This window comes from Lissotriton vulgaris, chromosome 7 (genome assembly GCF_964263255.1).
Source record: "Lissotriton vulgaris chromosome 7, aLisVul1.2, whole genome shotgun sequence".
NCBI lineage: Eukaryota > Metazoa > Chordata > Amphibia > Caudata > Salamandridae > Lissotriton > Lissotriton vulgaris.
The window spans coordinates 757,817,975-757,840,967 of record NC_141695.1 but is presented as its reverse complement, the minus strand read 5'-3'; the positions used below and the strand labels follow the sequence as shown (position 1 = coordinate 757,840,967).

Below are 22,993 nucleotides of genomic sequence, written 5' to 3'. Positions count from 1 at the left end.
CTTCATTCGTTCACCAGGAGACTGCACTTTACACATGTGTTACCTTTCTCCGCCCTTCTGGTCTTGATCACAGGTCACAGATCAGTTGTTTCTGATATGAACAGAACTGAGGTCAGATCAGAAGCCACTGATACATTGTATATTCACTTGCCAAGGACAGAGGAGCGCTCATTACACACTCCATCCTTTATAGTTCAGTATGTGCCAGAAGTGGACTCCTTTGCCTTGCTGCATGCTCTCCGTGCATTGTGACACGCGGTTCTAGGTTGCAAAGCTTGTGAGCTTCCAAATCTCCGCCATAGTGACCACAACATTCGTTTGTGCATCTGTCCCACAGACCTTGTGATATTCCAGCACTTTACACTATGGCCGAAAAGATAGTAAGGTCTCAGCTACAGAAAATAGTATGCTTGGCGTATTTTTTGTCCCGTTTATGATTACATCTTCCTCAAAGGATCTGTGGGCAAATTCTATTTCAAATAAATTAGCGGTGGACCCATTGGGCTCTTTCAAATCCCAGGCAGTGGCTATCCTTCTTTTTGTCCCAATGTCAATGAACGCATATTCACTTCTGAGACAGTCTGAAGAAAGTTATTTTGTGGGCCTATACTGAACCTATGCTCTCCTTATGATTAATAATGGGGGGAGGGTGGTGCTGGTACTTTTGGACATTTCTGAATCCTTCCTACCTCTTGATCACAATATCCTCCATTACTTGTTAGGGCCTCTGTGGGCGGTGTGTGTGTTAGAGTGTTCCTGAAGAAATGACCTTTCAGTATCTTCCAATCTGGTTTTCTCTAGTAAGGATCCCTTGTGGTCAAACATGGGGAAAATGTTCATTAACCACCTTTTTAAGCCACTTTTACATTGTCTGAAAGCACTTCTGGTAGCATTGGTTTTAGATGCACTCTGAGGAAACTCCAGAAACCAAGGTGAAGGGGCCATTATCTTAGATCCAGAGAACGCCAGATGCCTCTTTATACATTTCAACCCTGGATCTCTTCTCGAACCCTGACCCTAGCTACTTGCAGTGGTGTCAGTAAGTTTCTTAGAGTAAGATCTATGTTGAGACTGGGGGGTTGTCTACGGGAGTGGGCCGTCGAACTGTTTACCTGCTGCATGTATCTGCATGGCTGGCTGCAGTGACTGCATGTAAGGAGAACGACCAGCATTCCCGACTAAAGAGCCTCAGGTGTCTTGCAAAGCAGAGGGTCACCTGACTACGGCCTTGCGGAAACCTGGTGCCGTCTATCAGCCGTAGAATCCGCACACTGGCTCCCAGTTTTAAAGCACAATATTCAAGGCCTAGGAGTTGCCTTTGATCAGTCTTATTTCCGTGCACCCTTCTTGGCTCTGGTTCTTTAAGTATGCAATTTATGGTGCCATACTATTGGGGTACCAAACTACCAACAACTCACAACAAATATGGCGCTATTGCTAGGTAAGAGGGTACATAGTGATAATGTCTTTTGGCAGCACAAACCTTGCGAGACACAGAACCAACATATGCAGAAGTCTCTGTGGGCACCTGAAGATCATAGGATCCTGCTGCCTGTGTGGAGGGTCTGTTGCACCACTACAGTGGAAGAGAATCTCTCTGCGAGAGCGTACACTCTCTCATCCACCCTAGTCACAGAATCAATGGCGGGCGTCTTGGTTTCTTAAGATGTGGCTATGTAAGTATGTCAGCACTGTACTGTAGGACCATCGGTGTGAGAATCACCTGATGCCAACTCGAAGGATGTTTTTGTTGTTTCGACTCCCTGAGGCTTGAAAGACTCACACACTTATAATTCAATCTAATGAAACCAGGCAGTATTGCTTCTTGCATCATCACACTTAGTGCTTGTTATGGCATCAACAACCAATGAAGTTAGTGCGAGGTACATGAAGAACAAAGATCCTTCTCTCAATGACATAGTTAGCAATAAGTGGAATGTAAAAAGCAGCACAGACTACCCTTTCATAACAACACGTGCAATAAGTGGAATGTAAAAACCTGCGCACTTTACACTCACTTATTCCACTTGCACTTCGCCATTTGGGATCACCTTTTTCCGATCTGGCTTAAGTATGTAAAAATGCAACAATTTTTTCTATTACGGAACAAACTGAAAAAAACTGTCTTGAATTGGAACAAATCTTTTGATGGTCAGAATAAATTCCTCCGAAGAAGTAGAGGTTCACAATTCCCCCTTGAGGGACCATTGTTTTGCTTAATTACATGATTACCCGGGTAGCAGGGTTACTGGGTTGCCCTTATCCTTATACATACACCCTTTTATTTTGACATCACACACAAGGAATGTGATATTAAAGAAAACACATTATCGATAGAGGAAAGTTCTTCCTACATTTGCATTTGTTTTGGGTGATAGTTAGCATTGGGCCTATGGCTTCTACTGCGGCCCAGCATCAACTCCTCCTCTGCCCTGGCATGGTGTGTCTTGTGCCCTCGCACAGTCTCCAGCCTCCCAGGACCCCCCATCCCATTCTCCTGCCGGGCTGGCACCAGCCGCACCCCAGACTGAGCCTCTGGCACACACCGCTCCTTGTAGGGTGCTCCAGGGGCCGAGTGGGAGCAGAGGACCCACCAGACTCGTGTTTATGGTTCATTTCAAAGCAGGGCCGCGCCTCGCAGCGCTGTGTTTGGTGTGTTGGAAGGGTTGCCAGGTCTGTGTTTGGCCGGCTTGGACAGGTTGTTATGACCCAGGCGTGATTCACGGCGCTCTCTGGAGCCTCTGCAATCAGCAGGCACTCTCGTGAGATATACAGAGGAGGATCTGGTGGACAGAAGCAGACGCCTGCAGACAGGGGTAGTGTTTGAGAGTGAGTGTGTGTGGGGATGCGCGCTTGACTGGGCCTGTACACATTCATCGCTTCTCTTCTCTTCACCGGTGCATGTACCCTTATGCCCAGGGCTTTGTGAGTGTGTGTTTCTTTGTGTGCCTCTCACCCACTCCTGCTCATGCACGTGTGATCTTCGTGTTTCATTAAAAGTTTGTTCCTTTGGATCCTCCTTCGCCTGTTTGTCACTCTGCATTTATTCAACATGTGTGTGTGTGAGTATTAATCCATGTATGTGTTGATGTACGCATGTCCGGTCCACAAAAGTGTTCAAATGTGTATACCCGTCATCCTCGTGTACATGATAATTTGTAAGTTTTTCTGTGTACAAAGGTCTTAAAACAGTGCACGAATGCGTGTCCCATTATTTCTCCCCTATACATGTCTTCTCAGGATGCTCATTTTTACATGTACTCGTGAGTTGCTTTGGGGTGTGCTTTCATTTTGAGAACACGTTCTCGGGAAGTTGCCGATTCTCGGCCTCACTGTAGCTTTCGGACTCGCGCAATTTCTCGAGCCTACACTCTCGCGTGACTTTGCATGAGGGTAGTTCTTTGGCACCAGTCCTTGCCTAGTGTTTTGCTTGAGGTAGCACACTTTTCTGGCACATTATCTCTAGTACTTGGCTACCGGTAACTCGTCATCACTAGCACCTGAGTTCACACCTTCACTACCCTTTTCTCACATGTGGGTGAATAGTAGACTCTTGTGAGGGAAATCTATGTGAAAGCACTGTGCTTGGGTGTACAATGATTTAAAAGAATGTGGGGGCCTGGTTACAGGTGATGAAAAACATTGCAAAAGATATGGTTTTCACATTGAAGGCTGCCCACAGGATCTCAAGCACGTTAGATAGTTTACTTTGTTTTCACGAGAAACATGCGTACTTGACAAAGTAAAACTGTGACTTTGCACACTGCTAGGTGAGTTCATCCATGTTAAGCTCGTGTGCGCATGTCTTTCTTGTCGACTTAGGTCTCACATTTGTTCCCTCTTTCCTCCATCTGCGCCATTTTCCCTGCCATCTCCAACTCCCCTTGTTTTTCTCTAACTTCCTTTCTGTCACTTCTCTTCCAAAATAAACATCTTCCTCTACTCTCTTTTTCTCTTTCTCTCTTACCTTTCTCCTGTTTTCTCCATCTCCTTCATATCTACTCTTTGTTGTGTTTAACGCATATTTTAAACTATAGTGTATAATTAGTGTTACAATGGTATTCACATTTAAATCCTTTCTATTTCTCGCTCTCTACACTCCTTTTTTTTCTTTACTTTCTTCATCCCCTAACTTCCAATGGTCACAGTATGTCGAATGGTCTTGTTTGCAGATTCACTTCAGACAGTCTTCCATCCTCTCCCTCTTGTTACAGGTGAACGTATTCTGGCCAGCGGCTCAGTGCAGCTCCCTCGATTCACTCTCCTTGAATCTGGAAGTCTACTTATCAGCCCTGCCCACATTTCTGATGCCGGTACCTACACTTGCCTCGCTACTAACTCGCGAGGTGTGGATGAAGCATCAGCAGATGTCACTGTGTGGGGTAAGATTTAGTCACAAAACAACAATATATGCTGTTTCTATTCGATAGACATGTCCATCATGGGGAACATCCTTCACCACGAAACTTTTACAACGCGGTACCATTACCACGCAGGCTTTACAACGAAAGTCGTTACAACGACTTTCGCTGGAGGGCGCTCTAGGATAGGGAATAGTTTAATTTACTATCCAACACCTTCCCTACTATCCACGGGGACTGGAGTTGGAATAGTAAATTTAACTATTCACTATCCAGCACCCCCCAACGCAAGTCGTTGTAACGACTTGCGTTTTAAATTCTGCGTCGTAACGGTACGCGTTGTAAAAGCACACGTTGTACCGTCATACATCCGTCCATCATGGACAATTCAAAGCTTATTACATCATAAGGAGTTTCAAGACACAATGCCCATCGTAGGGTAGACTAAGACATGTCCTTCACCAGGAGTTCCAAGACAGCCTGCCAACTGTAGAGAGTTCAAAGACCAGTTTCAACTCTTCCCGGAGAGTTCCAACACATATTCATTGTAGAAAGTTCCATGATCTCTCCACCATACCTTTATAGATAATTCCAAGACATATCTGTTGTGGAAAGTACCTAGCTAACATGGCCATGTCAGAGGGTGGTAAGACAACACATCATCTGTAGAGAATTCTAAGACATGTCATTGTGGAGTGTTCCTAGACACCTTCATAGTTGAAAACATTCATAGTTGACAGTCAACATGCTCATGGCAGAGAGTTTCAGGTCAATATGCCTATCAAAGAGACTTGCAGGACAATGTCTATCACAGAAAATTCCTAGACATACATATCATAAAAAGTTCAAAGACATCATGTTTGTTATACAGCAAGACATGTCCACCATCGAGAGTTAGAAGCCAACATGCCAGTTGTTGAGTTCAAAGACACGTTCTTCATAGAGAGTTCACCCATAGTTGTGAGTTCCCGGACAGCTTGACGAACATTGAGCATTTCTATACAATAAGGCCTTCATAGAGTCTTCCAAGAGATTCATCGTAATGAGTTCCAAGAGAACAGGCCCCTCATAGACTGTTGAAGACAACATTTGTTTCCAATGGGTTTCCACAGCATAGACGTTTCGAAGACTAGTCCATTGTAGCGAATGGTAATGTCCGTCATAGAGTTCCAAGACATCATGGCCATCGTAGATCATCCGGCTAATTCAGAGATGCTCGTGTCATTAGGATTACTTTTTGTTTTCCAGCCCGTACCCGCATAACCAGTCCTCCTCGTGACCTGAGCGTCATTAAGGGAACAAAAGCGTCCATGGCCTGTGGAGTTACACATGACCCAAGTGTGACTGTCAGGTAACATTTTATTCTTCCACTGTGCTCCAGAGCAGGCTTACCGACTAACCTCTTTGTATCACCAGACCATTGTGTGCTTATCAGACATTTTAAATAAGTGGTGCAAAAGGTGGAATGTAATGTTCCACCACTAATTGTCGCAATGTTACACTGCTGCACTTCTGCTCTTCTGTTCCACTGCACCACTTCTGCTCTTCTGTTACACAGCTGCACTTCTACTCTTCTGTTCCACTGCTGCTCTTCTGTTACACTGCTGAACTTCTGCTCTTCCGTTCCAGTGCTGCACTTCTGCTCTTCTGGTGCACCTCTGGTGCACCTCTGCTCTTCGGTACCACTGCTGCACTTCTGCTCTTCTATTCCTCTGGTGCACTTCTGCTCTTCCGTTACACTGTTGCACTTCTACTCTTCTGTTCCAGTTCTGCTCTTCTGTTACACTGCTGCACTTCCGTCCCACTGCTGCACTTCTGCGCTCTGTTCCACTGCTGCACATCTGCTCTTCCGTTCCTCTGGTGCACTTCTGCACTTCTGTTCCACTGCTGCACTTCTCCTCTTCTGTTACACTGCTGCACTGTTGCTCTTCTGTTACACTGCTGCACTTCTGCTCTTCTCTTATGCTGTTGAACCTCCATTCTTCTCTTACACTGCCGCACTTCTGCTCTTCTGTTACGCTGTTGCAGTCCTGCTCTTCTATTACACTGCTGCTCTTCTGTTACACTGCTGCACTTCTGCTCTTCTGTTACACTGCTGCACCAATTCTCTTCTGTTATGCTGTTGCACTTCTGCTTTTCTGTTACACTGTTGCACTTCTTTCCCACTGCTGCACTTTAGCTCTTCTGTTACACTGCTGCAGTTCTGCTCTTCTGTTACACTGATGCACTTCTGTTACACTGATGCACTTCTGTTACACTGCTGCACTTCTGTTACACTTCTGCACTTCTGCTCTTCTCTTACACTGCTGCACTTCTCTTACACTGCTGCTCTTCTGTTACACTGCTGCACTTCTGCTCTTCCTGTGCACTCCTGCACTTCTGCTCTTCTTTTACACTGCTGCACCTCCACTCTTCTGTTACACTGCTGCACTTCTACTCTTCTGTTACGCGGTTGCAGTTCTGCTCTTCCGTTCCACTGCTGCTCTTCTCTTACACTGCTGCACCTCCATTCTTCTCTTACACTGCTGAACTTCTGCTCTTCTGTTATGCTGTTGCAGTCCTGCCATTCTGTTACACTGCTGCACTTCTCTTACACTGCTGCACTTCCACTCTTCTGTTACACTGCTGCACTTCTGCTCTTCTGTTACACGGTTGCAGTTCTGCTCTTCCGTTCCACTGCTGCACTTCTGTTACACTGCTGCACTTCTGCTCTTCTCTTACACTGCTGCACCTCCATTCTTCTCTTACACTGCTGAACTTCTGCTCTTCTGTTATGCTGTTGCAGTCCTGCCATTCTGTTACACTGCTGCACTTCTCTTACACTGCTGCACTTCCACTCTTCTGTTACACTGCTGTACTTCTGTTCTTCTGTAACGGTGCTGAAGTTCTGCTCTTCTGTTCCACTGCTGCACTTCTGTTCCACTGCTGCATTCTGCTCTTCTATTACACTGCTGCACTTCCTCTATTACCACGTCATGCTCCTATACCTGAACTAGATTATTGATTGAGAAATGTTCAGTATCCTGTGTTCTAATAAGGCTGGGGTGCTTTTCATCCCACGGGGCTGACTTTTTTCTTTTTATTTGGGTTTTGAGGTGTTATTTTCTGGCCAGGGGCCTACAATTAGATTCTATATGGGCTCTGCATTCTGTTAGTCAATACATGTTATCTCTCAACAGAACATTACCTTGCTCCTCATTGGACATGTTATTCTTAAGGAATAAATAAATCCTCATAGCATTATGCATTTCTGTTGATATATTTCTTAAAAGTGTCGTTTTAATCAACTATATGGACACAGTATTGACAAATCTAGCCTTGGGAATGGAATATTGCCTCAGGGAGAGCCGTGACATGGATTAATTATGTATGTATGTATGTAGCGTGTTTTTTTGATATGCACCATGCAGTCGGAGATGCTACTTTGGAACGTGTGAGGTCCTGGGTGGCGGCTCGGTGAGAGAACAGAAAGATTTGGAGGGAAAGGAAGGCGAGTTTAAGTAGTGAAGAAAACAGATTGGGACAGCTAGAAGCCCTAGGCATTGACCAAGATGCCTTTTGACACAGGAGGGTGTTTAAAGTCTCTGAAACTGAGGTGGTCCTCATTGCCTTCTCTACAGGTGCATACGGGGTCCCTTTCATAGTTTAGGACTCAGTTCTCCTATTTTTCTACCCGCAATTTAGACATTTTTTTTTACACTGGGGTCATTAGCCCGACTAGATCTTATGGCCCTGGTCGGGTGATTGTTGTGAATGAGATGAGTGTGCTGACTTAAGTAAGCCATTAATCCTGGTTAATGTATCGGGTTTACATGTTGCCTTGAAGGGTCTGTGGGCTGCACCTGGGAGCCCCTCAGAGACCTCGTGAACCTGGTTTTGTCTCGAAGGCCTGTCTAGAGATCAGCTGAAGTTGTTCAGGCATGAGACAATAATAGCCCTGAATACACTGGAGCTGCATTTTTGGAGGCAAAGAAGAATGAAAACCGAGCATAATGGTGTGTGAGGCAGCTGAAGTTCGACATAGATAGCGGCCATCATTCATCCTATCCCATGGTCGTTGTGCTTGTAACTATTCCAGTGCCGCTGACATATCTGCCTCCCCGGGTAACTTCTCGGCCGTTGGCAAAACCTCAAACATAAAAACGCCTTGAGACAAAGGGCCTCATAAAATTATTCCTTATGACTGCCTCGGGGCTCTGGTGTTGCCCCCAAGATTTCTGCAACAAGCAGCTGAGCAGTTTTGCCAGTTTTAGTAGCGTTCGTGTTTTATAGCGTTATCCCCACCCCTTTTTAGAGGACGTGGCGTAACGGCCAGAGCGGCAGGCTTTGGAACTCGGAAAACAGGTTCGAGTCTCGGGGTCCCCTCAACAACCGGTGATTCTAGGCAAATCACTTAATCGACCTATAAAACGCTCCAATGCCTTCTGGCCGAGTTCACACTATATAAAACTTCAAATAAAATAAAGACTTTTTTTAAAGATGATTTAGGAGACAGTGATCTCTATTCAAAGATTGTCTCAAGAGTGTCACATGGACAATGTTGACGCTGAGTAAACCCCGACATGGTCCTAATAGACTTAAACTCTGAGTGTTAACTGAAACTCTGCGTACTCCATGACGTACAGAACGTGGGTGACGCCAGGAAGAACCATTGGAAACGGTGCTTGACAGCACTAATAAGGAAGAGAGAGAGAGAGAGTCAACTTACTAAAAAATTTAATATGACTTGAAAAATTGATATTACTTAACTTCAGCCGTGGTGAATATTTTATTGGGCGATATTAATTCTCACTGGCGTCCGAGGAGGCGCCTCTCTCCTTCCATGCCTAAGTTAATGTCAGTGCAGAATCGGAATGTGACAGCGCGGGTGTGCCTCTGCTGCCACCTTGAGGGCTTGAGAGGGATCGTCCCTCGACGAACTAGTAGGTTAGAAGCGTTTTTGGAAACACTCACCAACAGAACTCATGCTTACTCTGCGTCATTCACTTACATAATTAGTCACATATAAACACAGCCAGACCTCTCATCAGTCCTGTGTTCTAGCGGAGCTCAGCGCCCGGGACCTGGCATGTGTCTGCCCTGTATGCGGCAAAAAAGAGGGAAATATGGGGTTGTTTTCTGGTTGCATATGGGAATTTTCGGATTGCTTTAACGTTGTGAGTTCTTTGTGTTGTCTGTTGTAACAAAAGTAGTCGCATGTGTACAGTTAGCCTTCTTGGCATACTATGAAGCACATGACGCACTCTCAGCTGGCAGAGAGCAATCTTTTAAGACCAGTGGCGCTTTAAAGATGGCATGGGTCCTAATTCAATCAAGCTAAATGAGCCCCTGAGTTAATGTTGGGCAGCAAGTCGGAGCCACATTTGAGGTTGAAATGGACCCTTTTTTATCCAGGATCCTCGGGCCGCTGCTCCAAGGATAGATAGTTCTGCTCTTTTTTTTTAAGACGCTGTCTTTGGTTTTGAAAGCAGCTGCAAAGGTAAACCCTTGTCCCACAAGATATAATGAGACCTACTTGTGGTTAAAATGTGACTGTGTAGAAGTTCACAAATTCTATTTGGTCACAGCTGATGTATATCTCGATATTCCAGGAGCTTCCCACTTTCCATACCAAATGCTGTCCAGTTGGTTGTTTGTAATTTCATAGAAAACAATTTAAGGGAATACCGTTATCGGGAAACCATTTCATTTAAACTGTTTCAGAAATTTTTTCTGAATGAATGGCATTTACCATTTGATAGAAACCAATTCATAGAATGTCTTTTTATTTGAAATTGACATGTTATTTTTAAAGTGTAAATACATCCCTGAACCCCAAAAAGCCCTTTCTACTCCTAGGCTCCACCCATCCCTGAACTTTTAAACGCTGTGCTACCTTTAAATTCTACCACCCACTCCTGAACCCTAAAAAAACCCTTCTATGCCTAAACTCCACTCACTTCAGACTCCTTACAGCCCCTCAACGTACCCAAACTACACCCATTCCTAAACCCTAAAAATAACTCACTGCCCTTAAGCACCATCCATCCATTACCCTTAGCATCCCTCACCACCCCTAATCTCTACCCATCCCTGAACCCTAAAAACTCCTTTCTAAATCTAAACTCCACCCATCCCTGAATCCTTAAAACCCCTCACCACCCTTAACTCCACCCAATCCTGAACCCTAAAAACTCTTCACCATCCTTAATCTCTACCGATCACTGATTCTTAAAACCCTCACCAGCCATAAACTCACGTATCCATGAACCCCAAAACCTCTCAACACCCCAAATCGCCCATCCCTGAGCCCTAAAAGTACCTCACACCCCTAAACTCTACTCATCCATGACCCCTAAAAACCCTCTGCACCCCCAAACTCCACCCATTAATGATAGCTTAAAAAAACCTCTTCACCTCTAACTCCACCCAACCATGAATGCTGAAACCTCTTAACGCCCCAACATCCCTGAACACTACACTGATCCGCGAGCCCTAAAAATCTCTTACCAACCCTAAACTCCACCTATTCCTGATACCTAAAAAACCCTCACCGCCCGAAACTCACCTATCCCTGAATCTTAAAAACATTTCTATGCCTGAAGTCCACCCATTTCTGACTGCTTAAAAACCCCTGCTCACCACTAAAAATTACCAATCCCTGAACCCTAAAAACCCCTCACTAGTCCTAAACTCCATCCAAGTTTAATATAATTTAGGATTTTTCCTTAAAATGATCTTTCCTTTCAAATGTTCTTTTTACATTTCAATGTATCTGCATTTCCTTAAAATTGTCTTTCCTTAAAATTGTTTTTTTCATATTATGGTTTCCTCCAATGTGGGTTCTCAGTTTTCGTTTTTCCATTATTTCATACACATCAATCCAGATACTAGGAACTGATACTCTGAGTAATTAATCTGCTTCGTGTTTTTCTAATGCCACTATCTACTGTTTCTTAGTATTATGAATAGTGTCTAGCACCTACTTTTGTCAAATAGTAGGCACTCAGGTCACCTATTCGGCCGCATGTCTTCATTTTCTGTCTCGCATTGTGTGTGGTATTGCGATACAGTGACTTTACCATGTTCATCTTGCATCTGCCTGTCAGCCCCATACTGACAAAGGTGGAACAGATGAAAAGGTTAAGACATGATCTAGTGATCTCTGTGTAGCTCACAAGAAGCGAGCTGGAATCCTGACTAGGCGGATTCAGCCTTTAATCTTTCTTAACTCCAAACATTGCATAGCATTGAGCCACGCAACGCAACATTGACTCCTGTGATTCACAACGCCATGAAGCTGCTAACATGTGTCAGTAAGCTCTATATATACAAAACTGTGCCTATTTGTGTGTACCCCCCTCCCTGTCATCACTCAGTCTAGGGTAGACCCATATATAAAAGACACGTCTGTCTGCCACTCCTGTGTGTGTGGTGAGATGTCTGTCTATTATTTATGTGCAGGAGCCCAAGTGTGTGTCCCTGTTCCTGTGTGTGAAGCCAGATGTCTGTACTAGATTTCTGATCTCGGTGTGAAATGTCTGACCCTCTCTCTGTTAATGAAGTTAGATATGTGCCCGTTATTGCTCTATACGAGGTGAAATGGCCGCCCCAGGCTTTGTATATGAAATGAAATGTCTGCCTAGGATTCCTCAGCACAGGGTTAATTGTGTCTCTGTGTTTGAATTGAGATGAGATGTATTCCTGTGCATGTGATTGTCTGTCCATATCTCTCCGTATAAAGTGATGTCTGTTGATGATTTCTGTTTAGGAGGTGATATGTCTGCCCTTTTATTTGAAGTGCGATATCACTGAATTCTGTGCCAGGGGTGCAAGTAAATGTGTGTGTTTGATGCACATTGTACATCAATGGTCTCTCTGTAGAAGCTGAAATGGTCCTTTGTTCCTTTGCACCTTCGAAGGTGTGTGAGGTTTCTCCCTGGTTTCTCTGTAGGTCCTGTCTCCCCGCTTTCGTGGTAGGAGCTGGGACGCTAGCCTGGACTGCTGGGGTCGCTTTAGGAGGCTTGTTGCTGATTGCCGGTGTGATTTGTCGTCCAGAGGAGCACCAGAAGGGGGCCCTGGGCTCTTGGCTCGCTTTGCAATGGTTGAGCATATGAGTACATAGACTAGTGTGTTTTTTCTTCTGTGTGGCACAAAATGTGATGGACAGAGTGCTTGGATTGATGTCTGCCATAGCTAATCCCTCTCCATCACATTCCAATCCATCATTTTTTTACTTGTGTGTGCTGTTACAGACAGTGCTCACCCATATGCAATCCATTATTGGCCCTAAAACCTAAGGGATGGTCGAGACTTAATTGCTAGGCCAGGCCCACTCTGAACGGGATCAGAGGCGACCCTAGACCAGCTTCGGCCTTGTGGGGTCTTGTCAGTGGGATGCAGCTTAAGACCTACAGCAGAGCGAGGTTGAGTCATTCCAGCGTTCTGCCATGACCCTCCTGCTTGGAGAAACTCAGAGGGCAGAGAGAGGGATGAGCGCAATACTTGAATGCATCTCTGCCACTGGTAATTACTTCAGACCACATTCCTGTCCATCGTTTTATACCTTGTCTGTGCCATTTCAAGCTCACATCTGGACTTACCCCTCTTACTTAGAGAGACAGGTGGCAGACGAGTGATGAGTGCAATACTTGAAATAATCTGTCACTAGAGCCACATTCCAATCCATTGCTTTATAGCTCGTCTGTGCCATATGTAACCTTCTTCGTAACTGGGATTTGTGATTTACATTTGGTCACTCTTTGCTCGAGTGGGATGTCTAAATTAGAACCCGGGTCTCTTTATTCCACTCTCAGCAGTTAAGCAGCAGCTTTCTGTTCTCGGTTTCATTAGTTATGCGCCGAAGGTGGTCCCTTGGCCAGGTAAGTCTGAAGACGTGTGCAGCTGAGACGCAGCAGAGCTGGGGAGAGTCGGTCGACTTACTTGTCCCACATTCGGCTGACTCTGCCCCCTACTGGCCCTTCAGAGGGACTTGTCCCTCAGCACAGCTTCCGGCGTCCCTTTGGGCCAATCAGCAGCACCTGAGTCTAGTGCTGACTCTCAACCGAGTGCTTAGAAGTCACTCGACATGGGAATTAATCAGCCCATGAGAGTGTGCGTAATGCTCAGTCTCAGGCCGGTGTCTGGCTGCTGATTTACAATCTTCACACGTGGACATTTTAATCAGGGTGACCTTTTCAGCTCCCAGCAGGTTGTTGAACTGTTCTCAAGCATGTCAGCGTAATAGCGCTGCACACGCGACGGAAATGCAGTTCTGTGTGAACACCAGTGGCGAGCTGGCCTCGTAGGGCAGTGAGTCACTTGATGAGCAACTGCCTCTGCCCCAGCCCAGCTGGCACTTGAGAAGCACAGAATTTTCGGGAATTATCGACGCAGGGCTGACTCTTTTCCTGACCCGTGCACCCCTTCGATATCAGGGAAACATCGACATGTGGCTGCCTGACTCCCAGACCTATCGGCCGTTTCACTTCTGCATCTCTACCACGTATTTCCGGGTTCCGATGCCTGCTGTTGCCCTTAGGGATGTTCGGACACTGCCTACAGTTTCTTACTGTGGTGGTGGTTGTACAGCTTGCATGCTGACTGCCCATTAAGTAGCAATGCCCTGCTGAGAGCTGGCATTGCTTCACCAACAGATCGGCGCCGGTAGCCTAGAGTTAGGCAGAGGGCACTGTGCGAGTCTGGCAGTCGTACCTTCAGAGCCGTGCACCTGTACCCAGGGGGCCGTCTACCTGTACCATGAGACCCCTGCAGCAGTGTCCTTACAGCCTTGCTGTGGCACCCTTAGAGCCAAATATGCCTCTTTTTTCCGCAGCCCATCACCCAGCATGTTGTTACAACGCTGTAACAACGCATACCATTACCCCGCAAGTCGTAACAATGACTTGCAGAGGGGGGTGCTGGATGTTGGAATAGTATAATTTAATATTCTGACTCCAGTCTGTGCGGACAGTAGGGAGGTGTTGGATTTTAAATCCAGCACCTTCTCCCCCCTCCGCAAGTCATTGTTACTATACTACCCCGAGAGCCCTGCAGTGATACCCCGAGAGCCCTGCAGTGATACCCCGAGAGCCCTGCAGTGATACCCCAATAGCCCTGCAGCGATACCCCGAGAGCCCTGCAGTGATACCCCGAGAGCCCTGCAGTGATACCCCGAGAGCCCTGCAGTGATACCCCGAGAGCCCTGCAGTGATACCCCAATAGCCCTGCAGCGATATCCCGAGAGCCCTGCAGTGATACCCCGAGAGCCCTGCAGCGATACCCCGAGAGCCCTGCAGTGATACCCCAATAGCCCTGCAGTGATACCCCGAGAGCCCTGCAGTGATACCCCGAGAGCCCTGCAGTGATACCCCGAGAGCCCTGCAGTGATACCCCAATAGCCCTGCAGTGATACCCCGAGAGCCCTGCAGTGATATCCCAATAGCCCTGCAGCGATACCCAGAGAGCCCTGCAGCCATACCCCGAGAGCCCTGCAGTGATACCCCGAGAGCCCTGCAGTGATACCCCAATAGCCCTGCAGCCATACCCCGAGAGCCTGCCGCGTTACCCCGAGAGCCCTGCAGTGATACCCCGAGAGCCCTGCAGTGATACCCCAATAGCCCTGCAGCCATACCCCGAGAGCCTGCCGCGTTACCCCGAGAGCCCTGCAGTGATACCCCGAGAGCCCTGCAGTGATACCCCAATAGTCCTGCAGCAAAACCTCAAGGACCCTGCAGCGATACCCAGAGAGCCCTGCAGCGATACCCAGAGAGCCCTGCAGCGATACCCAGAGAGCCCTGCAGCCATACCCCGAGAGCCTGCCGCGGTACCCCGAGAGCCCTGCAGTGATACCCAGAGAGCCCTGCAGTGATACCCAGAGAGCCCTGCAGTGATACCCCAAGAGCTCTGCAGCGATACCCCGAGAGCCCTGCAGCGATACCCAGAGAGCCCTGCAGTGATACCCCGAGAGCCCTGCAGCGATACCCAGAGAGCCCTGCAGTGATACCCAGAGAGCTCTGCAGCGATACCCAGAGAGCTCTGCAGCGATACCCCGAGAGCCCTGCAGTGATACCCCGAGAGCCCTGCAGTGATACCCTGAGAGCTCTGCAGCGATACCCTGAGAGCCCTGCAGTGATACCCAGAGACAGGGCCGGTCTGAGAACCAAAACCGGCCCTGCAAAGTGCTCGGACGGCCCCCTGGGGGTGCGACCGAGCTCTTTTGGCGGGGCCAGTTTTCGGCCGATTTTGCTATGCTGCAAAAACGGCCCTGTAACAAAAACGACCCACAGGGCCCAAAACCAGCTCCCACCCTTGCGGCGTACCGGGGGATTGCCCGGTGCCCGCAACGGCCAGTCCGGGCCTGCCCAGAGAGCCCTGCATCGATACCCAGAGAGCCCTGCAGCGAAACCCAGAGAGCCCTGCAGCGAAAACCCAGAGAGCCCCGCAGGTACCTTGAGAGCCTCGCAGCTGTATCATGAGTACCTCGTGGTAGTACCCTAGGAGCTCTGCAACAGTACCCTGAGAGGCGTGTAACAGACAGTAGTTCTTATGGAGCCCTGCAACAGTACCCTTGCAGTTATACTCTGAAAGTCTTCAGCTGTAACTTGGGAGTTGGCCGTAGTACCATGAGGGACCTACAGCTGTGGCCTGCGAGCCCTGCAGCGGTACCCTGAGAACTGTCCAGCTGTAACCTGAGAGTCTTGCAGCGGTGTACTGAGGGCTCCTCTGCAGTGCCTTGAAAACCTTTCAGCTGTGATCTGAGAGTGATGTAGAGGTACTGTGAGACCTTGCAGCGGTACCCTGAGTTCCCTGCAGCGGCGATCTGAGTTCCCTGTGGCAGTACCCTCAGATCCCTGAAGCAGTGCCCTGAGATCCTTGCAGTGGTGCTCTGAGGTCCCTGCAGCTGACACCTTAGATCCCTGCAGCAATACCCTGAGATCCCTGCAGCAATGCCCTGAGATCCCTGCAGCTATACCCTGAGATCCCTGCAGCTATACCCTGAGATCCCTGCAGCGTTACCCTGCGATCCTGCAGCAATACCCTGCGATCCTGCAGCGATACCCTGCGATCCTGCAGCGATACCCTGCGATCCTGCAGCGATACCCTGCGATCCTGCAGCGATACCCTGCGATCCTGCAGCGATACCCTGCGATCCTGCAGCGATACCCTGCGATCCTGCAGCAATACCCGAGACCCCTGCAGCAATACCCGAGACCCCTGCAGTGGTTCCCTGAGATCGTTGCAGTGGTACCCTGAGATCGTTGCAGTGGTACCCTGAGATCGTTGCAGTGGTACCTTGAGATCCCTGCATTGGTACCCTGAGATCGTTGCAGTGGTACCCTGAGATCCCTCCAGTGTAGGGTGACCAACCGTCCGTAAGTTTCACGGACCGTCCATAATTTGGACCTCACGTTCGTTGTCTGTGAGGATCCCTTTTACGGACGCCTTTTGTCCATCATTTTGGGTATAACAAGAACCAGCACTGTTCCCTGTATGAAGCCTCAGCTCCCTGATGGGGCCGCCTTGCACCCCTCCTTGGAGCACAAGAGCCCATTGTCATCCTGTATGCAGCTGATTGCCACATACAGAATGACAATGGGCCACTTTGGAGTGTTACTGCATGCTGTGGCCTACTCCTGCCACGGTCTAGGGCAGCGCATTCTGTCAGTTGGAAGGAATGTGCAAAAACACCAATGCTGCTTCGTGAGAATCCAGTTCATTCAAAGAAGCTGGCGAAACAAGTTGAAAAGAAGGGGCCCGGGCTAGAGTTCTTTCAGTCTCATCGTTTTAGAGAAGTGCATTTTCAATATAATATTCAACGAAGCCATGTTGCTTAGTTTTTATTTTTTGCAACTAATAACCATTGACAAAGCCAATTGTTCTGGCTTGTTGTAGGTGTAACGTTACTCGTTGTGTCATATATCTGGATGCAATGACAGAAGAGACAAAATACCTGTTCAGCGGCACAGGTATTTTGCTTAGGTGTTTTAAGCTACACTCTTAATTACACCAAACACCCCCTTCCTTTGGAGAGACAGCCCCCCCCTGTTTTTCCATCCCGCTTAAAGCCCTGGAAACAACACCATGGCACAATCACCTCATGGCATGGCACTGTGCATCATGCATGACTTGTGACTTCCACTTTTTTAGACTGCCTATGTGCAGCTGCATAGTGAACCCTACCCCCATTCCACCCCTTGCTTTAGGAACTACAGCAACGGTGAAATTCTTGATGGGCCGCTTCTGTCTGCAGAGTTGCCGCTTCTGTCTGCAACTCTGCATACAAAGGCTCAGCTCATAATTAATATGAAAAGATGGGCAAGTGAGTAAGTGAAGGGATGGATGGATGGCTGGATGGATTACTGAAAGGGTGAATGATGAATGAAAGGGTGAATGGATGGATAATGAGCGAGAGGATGGATTGATGAGTGAAAGGGTGGATGATGGGCGAGTGAATGGGTGTATGGATGAGTGAAAGGATGAATGAGTGATATGGTCGATGGATGGATTTATGAGTGGATGAGTAGATGGATGGATGGAAGGAAGGATAGCTAAGTGAAATGGTCAATGGAGAGAGAAAGGGAGAATGGATGGATGACTGAAAAGGTGAATGGCTGAGTGACTGGGTGGATGGATGGTTAAGTGAAAGGATGGCTGGATGGGTGAAAGGGTAAATGGCTGAATGGGTGGATGAGTGGATGGATGGGTGAAAGAGTGGATGGATGAGTGTACAGATGGATAGGGTGAAAGTGTGGATGGATGAGTGAAAGTGTGGATGGAGGGATGGATGAGTGAAATGATGGATGAAAAGATACATGATGGATAGGTTTGCAGATGGATGAATATGTTTGGATATAGATGAGATTACTTATATGCTATTGCGCGATCTCCTCTGATGTGTCTGTAAAACACACCTTTTGTCTCGAAGTTTTGTCCTGAATGTTGACCTTTTGTCCTGAATTTTTACACTCACCGTCCTGAATTTCAACCCATGCCAGTTGGTTACCCTACTCCAGTGGTACCCTGAGATCATTGCAGTGGTACCCTGTTAGCCGTCTAGCGGATCCCTGGCTAAAATCTGTGTACAGATATGGTTGATAACATGAATACCCTTGAGGTGGTTGCCTCTGTAAATGAAGCGCAAGGATGCTTCTTTTTTGGCCCTGTGTATTCCACTAGCATGGCTGAAGTGTTGTGACTGAGGGGAGAACTGTAGACACCTTCACATTTTTTTTATCAAGGACGGAAATTGAGATCGTTTCAGACATTTGTTTAAAACTTTTAGAGGGTGGATGCATTTTCTAAATGTAGTATTGAGGGTGTCTGTGGATTTCTCACGAAAGTATGAGGCCGGTTCTACCCCAGCCTGCTATGGAACTTTGCTAGGAAGCGGAGCATGTGCAACTTAGCGTCGCCTGTGGGCCATCTGTGTCAGGCAGTGCAGCGATCATGACAGACAGCATAAAGATCTCCATCGGTAACACGCTGTAGCTACCATACCAGGCGGCACAGTGACGCCACAGGTAGTGTGGCAATCACTACAGGCCGCACAGCAACTCTACAGACAGCGCTAGGCAACAGTCACCACGGGTAGTGCAGTGTAGCGACCATGACAGCAGTCACTGCCGGTATTAATCGCAGGTGAGGGGGCAGGGGGGTCGCGCAGGGGTTAATACATTTAAAAAACGTACCTGTCCTCGGGTCCCGCGTTTTCCTGCTCGCCCGCCTCCCCTCCCCTAAGTCAATCACAACGCTGCAATGGCAGCAATGTGATTGCTCGGCCGCCGCCCAGCCAGGCACCAATGGGGAGGCCATTTTCCCCATGTAGGCTGCATGCAGCCTTCATGGAGAAAAGGCAGAGTGCGCATGACTGGTTTGGTCGGCCCAAGAGGGCCGACCAAACAGTCAGTGCCCTCAGCAAGGATCAAGCCACTCCTCCCCTGCCCTAAAGCAGACCCGCCCACCTGCCCGCCCCCACCCAAACCCTTCTGCTTTCTCGCAGTGCGAGAAACAGAACATAAAATGGTAGTTTTACAGCGAGACAGCAGTGGGGCAGCGCTCCTTCGCCCTAATGGAGGAGCTGCCCCTGCATGACAGGCAGGGGAGGGACCACCCCAGTCAGCGTAGTGTAGCTACCATGACAGGCAGCACAGTACCACAACAGGCAGCACAGTGACCCCACAGACAGCGCAATGCAGCGATCATGACAGGCAGTGCAGCGACCACAACAGGCAGCGCAGTGAGGCCACAGGTAGCGCACCCACCCTCAGCCGCTCCGCACACTGTTGGTGACTGATGCAAGCCACAATGAAAGTCACTTGGGAAGGCGCACACCCGCACATCGCGGTTCCTAGCACGACTAGGCCTTTGCTCTGAACACCGATGCCCCTTTCAGTGGCTCGGAGGCGCGGGTTTGCACATTGGAACGCGAAGTCCTAGTCTGAAGGATTTCATGATGGACACAGGCCAGCTTTGCACATATGTAAAGTAGTTTTATGGTTTAACGGCCACTTTAACTTTGTCAGCGAGCCATTAGACAGAAAAGTAGAATATTAATCTGGAAATAAAAATGTTTTATGAGCATGCAAGCAGCATACAGGGAGCAGAGCTGGTTCTGGCCAACAGAATGCCCGTGCTCAGGACCATGTCTGAACTGGGGTGGCAGAGTGGGCTAAAGAACGGTGATGGATTAAACCCAGATCTTTTGACTGGGTGTGAGTGTTTGATTGATTCAGATGCTCCGTCCATCGCCACCCCCTTTTGTACCGCGTGCTCAGGATCTTGGCACTAGGAATGTGCACGTGGCCCTTGCAGGGCGGGAGAAACCCTGTGATGAATTTGATTGTCCTTGTGCCACAAGCCCACATGCCACAGTCACGAGACGAGCTCGATCCCGAGCGCGGAACTGGACTGGTGTGGACTGTTGATGCCCGCTGGACCGGAGCTACGGGCTGTCTATCTGTCTGTGTCCTCTCATCTGGGACCAAGCTTCTGGCTCTGCCCAGGGACCCGAGAGGAGGTCCCCAGCCAGACTAAGAAGAAAGGAGCTGCCCTGAGGCACAATGAAGCCCTCCAGAGACCCCTCTCCAGTGAGAAATGCAATCACAGCAAAGTGGTGGCGATCTGCCCCTGGCAGCGCTGATTCTGCTTGGTGGGCATGCCCTCCTGAACTGCGAGGTCTCTACCGGTGCAGGGATACCCCTTCCAGAACCCTGTGTCCTTCTGCCAGTGCGAGAAGAACGTGCAGCCCCCACCATCCGTGGACCTGGATATCAGAAGAGCTTCAGCAGCTCCCCTGGGGGTCTCTGCTACCCTGCTGGGCTGTGCAGATGTCCTGATGGCGCCTCTGCTTCAGGTCCTGAGTTTGTGATTGTGAAATGCACGGAACCTTGTGTGAACTAAGTCTGGGATTCCAGAAAACATTTCTTGGTAAGGGTGCCAATCCATAGTCTTAAAAAAGGGACTGCCGGTGAGTATGGGAACTGTGACCCTGTGTCTCAAGCATGAACAGTAGCCAATCAGGATTCTCCTGTTGTCCTGGGTGACTGGAATTTTCCCACTATGACTTATACCTTCTGAACTATCGGTTCTTATTTCCTGCAGAGTAGGGGTGGGTGATAAATTCTGCTCTGACGGTGGAGTTGGTGAAGGTTTGGCCTCATGCGGAGTACTAACCAAAATGGGCAAACTGTCACATAGTGGTGTTTTTTCTTGTGAGGTTGGCATGTGCAAATGAAAATTGGCATGCATCATTTTCAGGCACTAGGAGAGGCACCTGGTGATATTTTTCCAACGCGGGTGGTAGTGACCGTCCGCCATGAGAAAGCTGCAGCTCAAGAAGAAACCTACTAGAGGGGAATTCAAGAAGCAGCGCCCTCTGGCGCACTGCATGGTGCCGTTCATGCTGATTTTTCAGCATGGATCTAGCTCCCAGCGCTAAAAATCAGTGCAAGCGGCGCAACGTACTGATTTCCACCTGTTTGCAGAACTCTGCGGAATCTTGCAGAGTTTTAATGCAACTCAGCTCAGCTCTTAACATTTTCAGCCCACGAGCTGTCCATGGTGCTGAACACTCATGTGGCATTATTGTTTGTTGCTTCCTATGAAGGGTATTCTGCTGAACAAAACTCACAGTTCAATACAGGAATCACTCTGCAAACGGCACATTAAGGCTTCAGCCTCGGGATGCATTTGAAGTGTTTCCTGAAGGATCGGGCCCGGAGACTGCCACCTTTCTTCTCTATTTTTGCTGTCCTATAATGTCATGACCATTTAAAGTGTTATTATTTTTTTTAAAGAAAAAGCCAGTGCTGGACATTGTACAACACTGTTATATTATTGTTTCAGAAAAAAACCTCTGCACGCCTCCTATGCACTAGGCTTTAAGCGCTAGACCAAGCTCCTGGGAGACTCAAGGGTGCTCTGAGGGCTCAACTTTCCTTCTGAGACCTCGTACCTAGTACTCTAATCTATACAGACCACATGCCAAGCATCTTTTGATGCTGCTTGGTGGTCATACAACTCCAAGATCTGGGAACGAGTCTGAAACATACACGAGTAATGCACCAGGCCAGCTCTACTTTGTGGCCTGGATAACTGCAATTCGGGTTTTATAAGAACAGTTATGCCCTGTTCTTGAACAGACTCCTGGTTCAAGATGAACAAGCTACTTACCTTCTGTAACGCATTAGACTCTATCTAGCTGCAGATGCTGGATGCCTGGGAAATTCAAAGGTAAGGAATCTACAGCTAGAAGTCTCTATGAGATAAAGATACTCAACAGTCTGGAAGAGGCAGCTGAATCCCTTTCTGAAGGCCGCAGTATAGGCGGGATGCGTTATTTTATTGTTATTGAGTACACAATTTCAATGGATCGTGGTCTGATAGATAAATGTTCAGGGAGGAGCACCCTCTGGTATGCAGAATGTGTATAAGCGTTACAAGGAATAGACTGCCTGTTAGAGAAGGGTGAGCCACTTGAAGCTCGCGCCAGGCTTGAGTCTGAAGCCTGGCTCTGGCTCAGCTTGAGGTTCTGCCTCCTCCCTGTATCCTGGGTGTGGCTTAAGCCAAGAGCTGCCGACTTTGGAACTAGGGAACCAGGTTCGAGTCTGGGTGACTTCTCAACATCTTGTGATTTTTGGTAATCGTCCGATTATTGTTAAGAATGAATGATGACCTTGTGTAATGTAACTGGTGCTCGTGTAAAGTGCACCAATACCTTCAGGTCCAGATCCCACTATATAAAAACTCCACAAAGAGGTGAAAAAAATCCTCAACATAAGATAGATACCCGTTTACAGGTTGATATGTACAACGTGCAACCCCAAAACTGGGAAAAATCACTCTTCCCTGCTGAAATTGTGTTATTTTAGGCAAAAATGTAATTTCACCAAACTCTTTTGTGTTCATTATTCTGTATGGAAACAATTTCAAACACCACTAGTGCAAATCTTATTGTATTTTATAGACTATAATGTTGCTGTACAATAATCTCGGTCAGGTACAGGGTTTACATGACACCTGCCTTGCTTTGTCACTAACGGTTAAAGAACTGTCACTTTTAATACGTACTTGTCAGTGCAGTGCTATAAGGTGACGTATTTAAGTCTGGGCTTCCACGCGCTAAAGGAATACAACTGTTTTGCATTTTGGAG

At 47.9% G+C, this 22,993-nt stretch overlaps 1 protein-coding gene across 1 annotated transcript in view; it reads left to right on the top strand.

Annotated features, from left to right (window-relative positions):
* Positions 1-22,993, top strand: part of SDK2 (sidekick cell adhesion molecule 2) — a 590,299-nt gene that overhangs the window by 328,196 nt on the left and 239,110 nt on the right. Inside the window, exons 11-12 of the mRNA XM_086929413.1 lie at positions 4,215-4,382; positions 5,610-5,712. Coding sequence (XP_086785539.1) covers positions 4,215-4,382; positions 5,610-5,712 — 271 coding nt within the window. The remainder of the gene's footprint in view (positions 1-4,214; positions 4,383-5,609; positions 5,713-22,993) is intronic.